Source organism: Xenopus laevis, chromosome 6S, assembly GCF_017654675.1.
Source record: "Xenopus laevis strain J_2021 chromosome 6S, Xenopus_laevis_v10.1, whole genome shotgun sequence".
Lineage (NCBI taxonomy): Eukaryota > Metazoa > Chordata > Amphibia > Anura > Pipidae > Xenopus > Xenopus laevis.
Window position 1 is genome coordinate 28309956 of NC_054382.1, and position 13001 is coordinate 28322956.

Genomic DNA, 13001 nt, shown 5'->3' on the forward strand with positions numbered 1-13001 from the left:
CATATCTATGTAATTGTAAATTGATCTGTCTCCGTGGCATATGGTCAAAGGAAGTTGGTATCCAGGAAAAGATCCTGTCATTTTTCAATAATTTTTATTGTTTTACTATTATCCAATTTTAAGACTGAAGTGGCATTTGCAAATGCAATCACCAGTTTGATCTGGAGTCCTTTTCCTTTTATGACATCATTGACAACCACTAATATTCATTATCTGTCGGATGTGGTTAAAAAAAAGCCTTAATTTGATGGTGGGTTATGCTGTAGCTGGAACATTTAACAGGCCAAATGTAATTTTTAAATTTAGGGACTCGTCAAATTCGCACACACACATAGATATAGAACACCAGAACAACAATATATTATAGTTAATTTTTTTTTGGTGGATCTGGCACAAAGTGAGTACTGCCATGCAGCTACAGTTGTTTTGCTTTTCTTTATCTAGTTGTTTCAAATAAATGTCAGTAGGAGTGAATACCTGTCACTATCATCCACAGCAGCAAAATCAGGTCAGCTGTATAGTTTTGGAGTGCTGAATTATTTACGGCACGTCTAGATCTTCTCATGCTAAATCTAATTTTAGACTGTTAGAAGTACATCCTAGACATATACAGTATACTATCTACTGCATATCATCATTATGTTTCCTTGGCTAGGTGTTTCATTATTTGGTTCAGTATGTGACTAAACAGATCACTAGTATATTAGGTACAGTCCAGTGTGACATTGTTCTTATTTATATACAGAAGAGGCTCACCAACCCTCTACCCAACACACATCTTATAATGAATTGCCTGCATGTAATAGCTGCCTATACTTTTGGACCATGAACATAAAAGGAGCAAATCAGCGCCATTTGACTCACCAGTCTTCCATATGTATATAGTTTTGGTTTCAGATTCACTCTGTGTCTCAGCAGCCCAGATCCCACCGAGAAGAAGAACAATCACTCCAAGGGAAGAAGCAGGGGTACCAGAAAAGCCGGTGCTTCTCCCTGCTAACCCCATGCCTTCGGAAGGCAGCGATGCTGTTACAGCTTGTACACAATGAATAGTCCACTCCTAATAGCGTCTCCCTCCTTGATTTTCCTTTTTAAGTCACAGAGAACAGAATCGTCTTCCCAGCTATTGTGCATGCCAGTTGAAAAGGAAAAACCATTTAACACCAAGGAACAATAGAGCCCAGGGCTGCTGCTGATGCTGTACAGCGGATGCTGCACCACTCGCTTCCTATTCACCGGCAAGTGGCAGTTTTCCATCCACTGAAAGAGAGACAGCTGTCTGCAGGGGGCTCCAGCTGACTGAGCAGGTTATCTTGATCTGGGAGGCAGCAGCAATAAATTGCACCAGCTGGAGAAAAAGAGAGTGGAGAGAAAAAAAAAAGAGAGAAATTTAGAGACAGCGGAAGGGGGGAAACTCAGTTGCATTTCATTGTAAGACCCCACATGCCTCTTATCTAAAACAATGCACTGGAAGAAAAGAAGGCCTTGATCAGCTCCCAGTTACTAATTGGAGTGTTATTAAGCCGTTTGATGTAATTATACACGTGCTTTCACTCTGAAAAGACTGTTTTTAGAGCTAGCCAATTATGAAAATATTAATTAAACATTTCCAGGGACAGTGAAGTTGTGACTTCCTTGTTAATAAAACAACTCTACATTGAAAAATCTTAACCAAGCCGAAATATTTCAGAAAATGATACAATTATATAAATATATTTATTTGCTGCAAACGCATACAAGTATGGCATCTCTTATCTGTAAACCCGTTACTCAGAAAGCTCTGAATTATGGGAAGGCAATTTCCCTTAAAGTCCATTTTAAGCAAATCGTTTTTAAAAATGATTCTCTTGTTCTCGAGTACCGTGCACTTGATGGTAACTACTGGTGGTGAAACAATCCTTTTGGATTAGATATTAATTATAATTAGTAATATAAATAGAATAATAAACAATGGTTGTCAACAAAAAATCGGTTTAAAACCGGAAATGTTATTGAAACTGAATAAAGTTTCTCGTTTTAACTGAACTGTAATTTTGTTAAATAGAGCACTAACAAGTAATCAACTGCACCCAAATGAAACTTGCCTCTGTAAGGTGAATATAGACATATACATAGACAGACAGACAGACAGACTGAGTGATGAGTCCCAAAACAGAACTGTTAGGGAAGAGATCATTAAAAACAAATTAGGCCTTGTGGCACTGAATCACACAAGCTAAATTGACAATAGAAGTGATGGAGAAGTGTGTATATTGATATAAGTGCAATTGCCATATTTTTCCCCCATAATGCAATGTTTCCCCTCCAGAATTTTAGCATCATTGTGGGTGCAAATAGCATTAACATGACTGATATTAAAAAAAAAAAAAAAACAGTCTGCAGAGGAGCCCAGCTTGCACCCGACACCCCATCATAGGGGATTTCTCCTACTATAGAGCAGGCTGACCCCTAAGTCCGCCACCCCTTCCCCCTACAGCTGCAGGGCTTCTTCCTCTGTAGTTACGCCACTGTATGCAATTTATCTGAACATTACGTTCATTCCAGTACAATTTATATTAAACAAATAATATGTACACTAGAGTAGTCTGGCAGGGTATATGAAGACAAAGGACTAGTGATGGGTGAATTTGCCCTATTTTGCTTTGCCGAAAAATTAGCGAATTTCCCATGAACTCAAATTTTGACGCCCACATCAATCATGGCGCTCGCGTCAATTTGCCCCGGCAAATTTTCTCGGCAGCTTTGCAAATTTATTCGCTGCCAGCAAGCGCAGAAATTCGCAGAATTTGCGCCTGGCAAATTTATTTGCCCATCACTACAAAGGACAATGCCAAAGTCCTTAAATCCACAGCAACTAATCACATGTGTGTAACTGTTAATATGATACTCAGGGATGCAGAACAATAGTAAATTGTGCCCATTTGATCCAAGAGAACTGACAAAAGAGGATTTAGCTCAAAACTGTAAAATATAGTAAAATAGTAAACCATTGTAAAACATTACTTTATGCCAGAAAATCATCTAACACCAAAAAGTCAAAAAAAAGTCAGTTTTTTCTATATTTTACACCATCATCCACAAAAATGTTCCTATAAAGTTGGAGTAACAGTTTTCCCTTCAGGTTAGGTATATATCTTTCAAAATTTGCCATCATCAACACCAGCAAAATGGTGACATCAGTGTTAAAAACTTACATCAACTTCAGACTGTCATAGGTTATTCTCCCTGATTTTTGTGCTACTTAAATTGCATTCCAGAGACATTAGTGCTGACCATAAGACAATTGAAGACCAAAGTTGACAAAAATGCCCTATTTGTGAAACTAGAGTGAGATATTGTTGTAAATCTGAAGTTGTAGTTTTTATGACAATGCTTTCAAACCCCAATTTTAATTTAGCCCAACTTTTAACACTGGTTTGGAATACTGGGCCACAGTTCCTCGGGTCATGGCAGGCCTTCAGCAGCTCTTGTTGATGTTAAAGGGATACTGTCATGGGAAAAAATGTTTTTTCAAAATGAATCAGTTAATAGTGCTGATCCAGCAGAATTCTGCACTGAAATCCATTTCTCAAAAGAGCAAACAGATTTTTTTATATTTAATTTTGAAATCTTCATGGGGCTAGACATATTGTCAATTTCCCAACTGCCCCAAGTCATGTGATTTGTGCTCTGATAAACTTCAAGCACTCTTTACTGCTGTACTGCAAGTTGGAGTGATCTCACCCCCTCCCCCCCAGCAGCAAAACAAAAGAACAATGGGAAGGTAACCAGATAGCAGCTCCCTAACACAAGATAACAGCTGCCTGGTAGATCTAAGAACAACACTCAATAGTAAAAACCCATGTCCCACTGAGACTCCTTCAGTTACATTGAGAAGGAAAAACAGCAACCTGCCAGAAAGCATTTCTCCCCTAAAGTGCAGGCACAAGTCACATGACATGGGGCAGCTGGGAAATTGACAAAATGTCTAGCCCCATGTCAGATTTCAAAATTGAATATAAAAAAATCTGTTTGTGCTTTTGAGAAATGGATTTCAGTGCAGAAGTCTGCTGGAGCAGCACTATTAACTGGTGTGTTTTGGGACAGGATCCCTTTAATGGAAAGCAATGCACAATCAGGATTTGATTTCTGTTAAAACTAATAAGGAAGAGAATGAGCTGTGCCAATGCTCTTAATCCTTAGTTAACATTTCTTAAATGCATCTGTGCAGCTGGTGCTGTTAAGGTGCGGGATTTGCACTTGCTGAAATCTGTTATTATAAAACATTACTAGTTTTGCACATTTAAGTTCCTATCAATGTTTGCATTAGAAAGTGACATCATAGCCCTTAACTTAATGCCAGGGTATATGTGACAATGTACAAGCTGAATTTGGGTTTCATGCATTGGGAGTATATCTTAGTGCTTCCTAGCCCCTGACACCAGTTGTGTTCACTGTCATCACAAACATAAACCATGTACTAAAGTGGCCATTATAAATACAATTAACACTTAAGGGACATTTCTAACTCCCAGAAATCAACCAAGGCTGGGGTGAAGGATACTGAAAGATGTGTTTCATCAGTGCTGTATTTAGGTTCGGTGGTTCCATACCTAACTGCGCCACCCCATTTTGCAGAAATTATGTCACACACACTACTGAGACGTGATGTCTGAAAAAAAAATCCCCTCAACCCCCCCCCCCCAGCTATTCCGCTGGATTTATGCAGATAGTGGCTGGTGGCTGGGGAGGTTTTTATTATTCTAAAAAAAATTATCGATTGTAGAGGCACCCAAGGGCCGCCCCCCTAAAGGTGCCACCCTAGGCATATAAATATGACCCTGAGTACCATCTATCAGTAGATAATAGAGTTCCTTTGACCCATGAGGCAGCATGTTCTTACAGACAAAATGCAGCAGAAGAGAAATTTTACAGACAATTGGTAAAACTGGTGTGTTTGCTTCAGAAACTATACAATAGTTATATATAATACACAAAAGCCATGAATATCCTGTATATTATATCCTTATAAACGGTGAGTTCTGATGTCATCAGTTATAAACGGTGAGTTCTGATGTCATTTCTATCACATGACTCATTGAAATTTGTGTATTATAATAAATAAAGTACCCCCAGTTGTAAAATATGAGGATATTAGAAGTTACCTCGGAGTTCGATGACCTGTATAAAAACACTCGGCCTTCGGCCTCGTGTTTTTATATGGTCATGAATACTCCTCGGGAACTTATAATATCCTTATATTTTACAACTGGGGGTACTTTATTCACTATATATAAACAAGCTGCTGTGTAGCAATGAGGGCAGACATATAAAGCTGAAAAAGGCACAGGGTTCCCAGCAGATAGCAGATACACTCTACAGTATACAATGGGATTCTTCAGAACTTATCTGTTATCTACTGTGTATCTTGTGATTGAATGGCTGCCCCCATGGCTACACAAGTAGTAACACAGTAGTGTTTCTGAAGCAAACATAAATGTTTTACCAAGTGCATTATTTTAAAGCATTTTCATTTTTGGCATTACTGTTCCTTTATATATATATATATATATATATATATATATATATATATATATATATATATATATATATATATATATATATATATATATATACTGTATCTCACATGCTTCCTTAAGATAATGAACATTAACCATTGTCTTTGGCTAATGCATTTCCCATTCAAGATACTCAGATGCAAAGAAATGATCTCATAAGTGGTTTTGTCCTGATTCAAGGAGAGCTGCATTATAAAAACTATCCAGTGACTTTGGCAGCACGTGATACAGTGAATACAAAACATTAGGGATCCCATTGTTGTAAGAAGAAACCGGCTGTAATCTCCCTAGGGAGGCCCCTTATTCCCCAGAACCTTTCCTAATTTTGCCTCTTCACTTGCTGGAGATTAGAAGTTGCCTTGATCAAATAATTCCCGAGAACTATCCTTTTAAAATATTCTGACATCAGAGCAAATTAGCAATGTTGAAGGCCACAGATTTGCCTTTCTGTTTACTTTTCACTCTCTTACGCATTTAAGAGGGATTTAAGGGCTCAGACAGCAGCAGCTCTGTGAGGCTGTGATTAAGAGAGATAAGCAAGTGTGGATTACTGTTCCTCGGCTGTTGGAGGCAGCAATCAGGAGATTAGAGGTTGATAAGGAATCCATAAAAAGTCATGATCATAACAGTAGATTCAAGTGAAATCATCCATTGTTCTGCCCCCCCCAGCATTCATTGTAAAAAACAAATCAATGTTTATTTATTCTGAACCTTTACTTGCTGTTTAATAATAGTTTTGGTTTATAATATACTGTGCAAAGGCTGTTATTTTTCAAAATCTGAATTTTTCTGATAATTTTATTTAAAAAGTCGAGAAAACTAGAATCCATGATGTTATGTTTTGGGTAGCCAAGGATGAGAAGAGTATAACAGTGCTTTATTAAAAGAGTCATGCAGGCATTATACTACAGTAACTTTCACTTTTAAGCTGTACAGAAAGTCCTGTGTATGCACAGTGACACCCGCAGGCCATTTGAATAAACACCATATATTCCCCCTAAAGTAGGAAAGCATTTGGCCTCTACAATAACGGCAATAATAAAACAGTATATATATTAAGGCAATATTATACATTCTTCACATCACAAAGTCCTTGGTCCATGCAGGTAGTTTTCTGATTTTCTCAGTACGCCTTATAGGTTCACATTCTTCAGGACTATTGCAGTTGACATCAGAAGTAGGAAAATGTCCTTCATCAAGTGGAGCTTCTCCAAAGTCATATCTAACAGGAGCAAGACGACTTGCATTCCAAATGCGTCCAACAGACAGTTCATATGTGTATGGTCCTCGCTGGCATCTCACTTCAAGTGGTGTAGTAAATTTAGATTGTCCTTGTTTCAGTGTTCCTGGTTTCTTAAATTCTGACTAAAGATCCAGGCTGAAAGTGTACTTCTCTGGCACCATGTTTTCTGTCAGTATAAACCAGAATATCTCATACATTGTTTCCTATTCAGAGCTCCAGCAGCTTTCAACCATAGAGAGCTCAGTTTAACCAAGAATTGAAGCAACAAATTGTTTACAATTGCTTGAGGGAGGTTGAGGAATAGTGATTTATGTAGAGTAGTGTACCACTTTCCTAAAGTACCTATCACCTATCCTACAGTTATATATACCCTGGGCTTGAAGACATCACCTGTTTGGCTGTAAGAGCAGTTCTTTGTTTTTCTGTGCTGTGATGATATATATCTCTATACTCTCCCACTGGTAACTACCTTTCAGTCCCGTACTTCTATGTTCTCATGTACTAGTATATAATATGTTGTGATTAGTGATGAACTAATCCAATTTTTTACATTTGTAAAACTTTCCATTACATTCTTTTATCAGAAGATGGCTTTTGTCAGGTTATAAATATGAAAAAGTTTTAGCAGAGTGAAGAGATTTTGTGTGCTATGTAGAGTATACAGTAATGGGCATAGATCCTAATTGTTTAGCATTGCGTGTATGTAATTAAAAACATAAAAACATATTTTGTGAATTCTATAATAGGAAAAAACTTTAATTAGATTAATTAATCCCAAAGAGACTATGGATTTAACATTGCTGGTCAAGGCTTTGAGGTAGATTTAGTGAATATCGAATTGAGACAAGTCCAGCGGGATTGCAAGCAGTTCTATATTTTTCTACAGAACTGTAACATTTAGGGGGTTATTTTTCAAAGTCTGATTTTTTCTGGTCGGACTTTTAAAGGGGAAAAACACAAGTTTTTCATAGAAAAAAAAAAACCTTGCATTATTTGAGATGTATTAAATTCCCAAGGTGTTAAAAGTCTGAATAAAAAAGTACTCCAATTCAGACCATATAAAAGCACGAGGCTCATGGAACTCCGAGATTGCTTCTAATATCCTCATATTTTCCAACAAGGTGTACTTTATCTATTATAATACACAAGTTTTAGTAAATCATGTGAATCATAGGTCCCTGGTAAGGACTCATCTGGAGTATGCAGTGCAGTTTTGGACTCCAGTCCTTAAGAGGGATATAAATGAGCTGGAGAGAATGCAGAGACTAAGTGCAACTAAACTGGTTAGAGGTGTGAAAGACTTAAATTATGAGGGTAGACTGTCACAGTTGGGGTTGTTTTCTCTGGAAAAAAGGCGCTTGCGAGGGGACATGATTACACTTTACAAGTACATTAGAGGACATTATAGACAAATGGCAGGGGACCTTTTTTCCCATAAAGTGGATCACCGTACCAGAGGCCACCCCTTTAGACTAGAAGAAAAGAACTTTCATTTGAAGCAACGTAGGTGGTTCTTCACAGTCAGGACAGTGAGGTTGTGGAATGCACTGCCGGGTGATGTTGTGATGCTGATTCAGTTAATGCCTTTAAGAATGGCTTGGATGATTTTTTGGACAGACAGAATATCAAAGGCTATTGTGAAACTAAACTCTATAGTTAGTATAGCTATGTGTATATATAATTTGTGTGAAAGTAGGGAGGGGTGTGTGTATGGATGCTGGGTTTTCATTTGGAGGGGTTGAACTTGATGGAATTTGTCTTTCTTCAACCCGATTTAACTATGTTACTATTTAACTATGTAACTAAAAATTACATCACTACTCACCGTTTATAACTAATGACATCACTAGTCACCATTTATAAGGATATAATTTACAGGATATTCATGGTTTTTGTGTATTATATAGTGAATAAAGTACCCCTCTTGTAAAATATAAGGATATTATAAGTTACAGAGGAATTTCATGACCATATAAAAACATGAGGCGAGGCCAAGTGTTTTTATACAGGTCATGGAACTCCGAGGTAACTTCTAATATCCTCATATTTTGCAACTGGGGGTACTTTATTTATTATAATACACGAGTTTCAGTGAGTCATGTGACAGAAATTACATCAGAACTCTCTGTTTATAACGGATGACATCAGAACTCACCGTTTATAAGGATATAATTTACAAGATATTCATAGCTTTTGTGTATTATATTAAAATATTTTTTCCATATAACTAGTGCAGCATTGAGCAAAGGTGGGAACATATATTTACCATCCAATGCATAACCAAGACTCCACTCCAGTAACCCTAACAGATAGCCAGCCCTGTATAGAATTAAAAGGCCATGACAATTATTTAACAAACAATTACCCTGCCATAATCTTGTGTTAATCCAAAGGCACACCCTATTATAGCCATGCTGGCTACCCAACACAGGTGGACTGAGTGGGCAAGTGAATTCAGGCAACCAAAATAAAACACACCGCTTGATAAATACACCATTTATTTGACACAGCTTTTTACACCTTTTTTCTGTGAATTTCATATTCACCATAATACACAATAATAAATAGGCCGCTAGGGGTATTGTTACATGTTGGCATCTGCTTAGTTTTGTGCCAGTTGGCCCATGGTGTAGACACAGAAGGCTCATTTATAAAGTTTGCGCAGGGCAGAATGGTTCGCACAGTGAATATATTTGCCCTGTGCATGGTTATATTTATAAAGCTGAATAAGAGTGATGTATTTAATGTGCAAACAGAATTGTACATTTTTTTTGCACTTCAAATGTCCATAAGAGCTTTTTAAATATGGCAAAAATCACAAATTGTGAATATTTATGCGCACACTCTGTATTTGGATTATGCCACAACTTGGTGGTGAAAATATGTGCAAAATAGGTTTGCAAATTACGTATTTAAGTTACTGTCAACACTATTTTCGCGCACAACAACCTCACACAGTGGGTGTACTCATGCAGACAACCATCTCATTTGCGAGCCTCATTCCCAAGAAACGGATAAAGAGCACAGCAGTGCAATATTTTAACATTCAGGAAAAAGCATGGCAAAACAATCATTTGCAAATAAATATGCACTATGCAGACTTTATAAATTACCCCTAGAGAAGATTTTGGAGCTGAAACACTATTATGCATTTCAGTGCCAAAATCCGCTCTGTGTCTTTAAGGCTCTGTGTGTTGTCGTAGGCAAAGAATTAGCCAACCCACAGATACATGGGGTAAATTTACTAAATGGCGAAGTGGCTGTCGCTAGTAAAAATTTACCTGAAATCTCACCCACAGGGACATTGCCAATTCACTAACAGGCGTAAAGGACAATTCGCTAGCGAATGAGAACGTCGCTAGCGTTCGTTTGCACTCTATCTCCAGGTGATTTTTGGCTCTGGCCAATGGTTGTTACCGCATATTCAGTAAAGTGAGAATTACCTCTTCCGCCAGAGTTTACTTCACCACCTCAGACCAGGCGAACTGAAAAAACTAAGCTAAATCCTCTTCAATCTTATGTCAGTGACATCATATTCTGTTTGCTGGAAATGCATTAAAGTTATCAAAAACGCTGACAACTTTTTCTTTTTTTAAAGTGGAATTTCCTTCGAAAGTCCAAATTATTAAAGACGTATGCGTAAACCAATTTTTTTTTTAATTAATTTGAGGGGCATGCCACGTTTTACACGGTGCCCTTCTTCAGATGACTCAATGAGAGGAAGAGGATGCGACGAGACGGATGCGCCGAATATAATGTAAGTAATAGGAATGTTGGACCTTCAAGCCGCGTGCATCTGTCACGACATGACTGTCGGATGAGGATGCAACCTCATCCAACAGCCGCGTCAGATGCACGCCGTTTGTAGGTCCGACATTCCTATTACATACACTATATTCGGCGCATCCGTCTCTCTATATCCGCTTCCTCTCATCGCGTCAGATCAGAACAAGCCACACCATGGAGTTCAGCCCTAAGGGTGGGCTCATGTCTAGGGCATTAGAGGATATCTTCTGTCTTTATTATGATTCATTGGACACAAACTTAGGTAACAGAAACCTGTAGGGTCCTTATCATGGAACTCTGCAAACATTCACTGTGCACAATTATAAAAGGTCAAATTTATTTTGTATTTTGTTAATTTGAGGTAAAAATAGCATCACGATTTATTGTTAAAAGTGTCAACAGTATTTTACAGAATACCTAGTTTGCCAGGAATGACAAAGCAGGGGATCTGTTGGGTAAAAGGGCTGATGCACCTGGGAACCAGAGGAAAGAATATTGGCACTGGTGAATAACAGGCCAGGAAAACAAGCTCTGCAGGGGTACAAAAGCTGAATGAGCCATATTGTGCTAAGTTACTAGGATAATGTGCTGATAATTAAGGGAATGCTGGCTACATGCCTCCTCCTTAGATATTTCTTGAATTGCATTTAAAAAGATAACGTTCATTAAATAACCATAACAATTATGTGCTATACATAAACTCACCTAGCTTCCCGTCGAGCACAGTATATTTTTTATTGTAAACTGGTAACTAACTATCATTTATAAAAGGCAATACAAAATGAGGCATCAGGTCCTGGGAGCCTTAGAATGCTGGGCCAAACTCAGCAAGACCACATCCAGTTGATTAAACCTTTGAATAGAAGGGCACAGGGACAGAGCATTTTAATCAAAAGAAGATTTAGCAGAATCTCCTAGGAGGGACAGTGTTTGATATCCAATGCTTAAAATAGTACATGACCCATGCATCCTCCTACACACACTCTCTAACTAACCAATAAAAACTGTGAGAAGATATCATCATTGGAATGTCAATAGCCACATCTTTATTAAAGTTACAACTGTGCAAATATCCATACAATTTGCAAACATAGGTAAGCAAGTACAAACAACTGAATATATATATATATATATATATATATATATATATATATATATATATATATATATATATATATATACTGTATACATCAAATACTGTCTCCTGAGCCCCTTGTCAGTCTGCCTTTCCACAACCATACTGAGCCGTGATATCCTCCAGCCTCCAAATCTCTAGCTCAGAGGATACCTGCTATCAATCTGGGGCCTCTATGGTACCCCTTTTAATCAACCCTCCTAAGGGCCCTGGCAACAGTTTCCAGTGCACTTTTTAGCACTCTGTCCACACCAATGGTCTTCCACCTTAGGGTTAAACAATCTCACAGACCCCCCCCCCCGGCAGAATGAGAAGGACCCGCCAAAGCTGTGACAATGACCAAGGGGCCACCTTCTGTACTAGTTAGCTAGTTTGCCCCTTAACCTCCAAGGCCTCATGAGTGAAAACTAGAAAAACAACAAAACCAAAATAAAACCAACCCCCAAAAACTAGGGGAGGGAGGGTGGGAACCTTTCTTTTTGCTGCCCACAAAAAATGGTGTCTAGCCAAAACTCAATACTTCTAACCTCAGTGCCCTCTCCTCCCCTTCTTCACTAGACCCCCCTTCTTACTTTGAATTAAACTATCCCCCACAAATGATGCTGAGCTTGGTTATGTAGCCCCGCCTCATTCTGCTCCGGAGCTCTAGGGATATGCAGTCTAAACCCATCACTACTGCACACTCACCTAATGTGGAAACCTGCAATGCGTTGCATTTCCAAGCACTTATAAGCAACTCACTCTGTGAATCAAAGCCCATGTAAATTATAAGTGGACAGTTTAACTGCAACTAATGCATTCAGACTTATACAGGGCTTCCTACTGAAATACATTTGATCATCAGAAGCTCTAAAATTTCAGCAACTTATTTTTATCACCTTTCTCTTTGTGTGTCTTCTGCTATATTAGTTGACCTACATCAACAATACCAAAAGCCAAGCGATTGTTGGTGTCCACTCAGATCACATGCATGAAGGCAAATTTCTGGTTTATACCTTGTTATTTTAAGAAAGCATGGAATCATAAGGCCGGACTCCTTTCCATGATAACTGACCATATTGGGGTATATCAAAATTGCCAAAATGTATATTTTAATTAAGCAAAAAAGTTCTCCGCACTGCCTATTCCCTGTGAATGCATCAAATCCTCTTCTCGGTTACCGCTATCCCAGCTTCAGTTAGTCAATTAATATAGTAAGAGGAGAGCACTCCAAAGTAGCAAAATGCTGGGATTTATTAAAGACTATAGGTATAGGATCCCTTATCCGGAAACCCAATAT

At 38.2% G+C, this 13001-nt stretch overlaps 1 protein-coding gene across 2 annotated transcripts in view; it reads right to left on the minus strand.

Moving 5' to 3' along the window:
• Positions 1-13001, minus strand: part of thsd7a.S (thrombospondin type 1 domain containing 7A S homeolog) — a 234528-nt gene that overhangs the window by 134993 nt on the left and 86534 nt on the right. For both annotated transcript variants that reach the window (XM_041567489.1, XM_018269202.2), the window contains exon 2: positions 865-1348. In XM_041567489.1, coding sequence (XP_041423423.1) covers positions 865-1006 — 142 coding nt within the window. In that variant the 5' untranslated portion in view covers positions 1007-1348. The remainder of the gene's footprint in view (positions 1-864; positions 1349-13001) is intronic.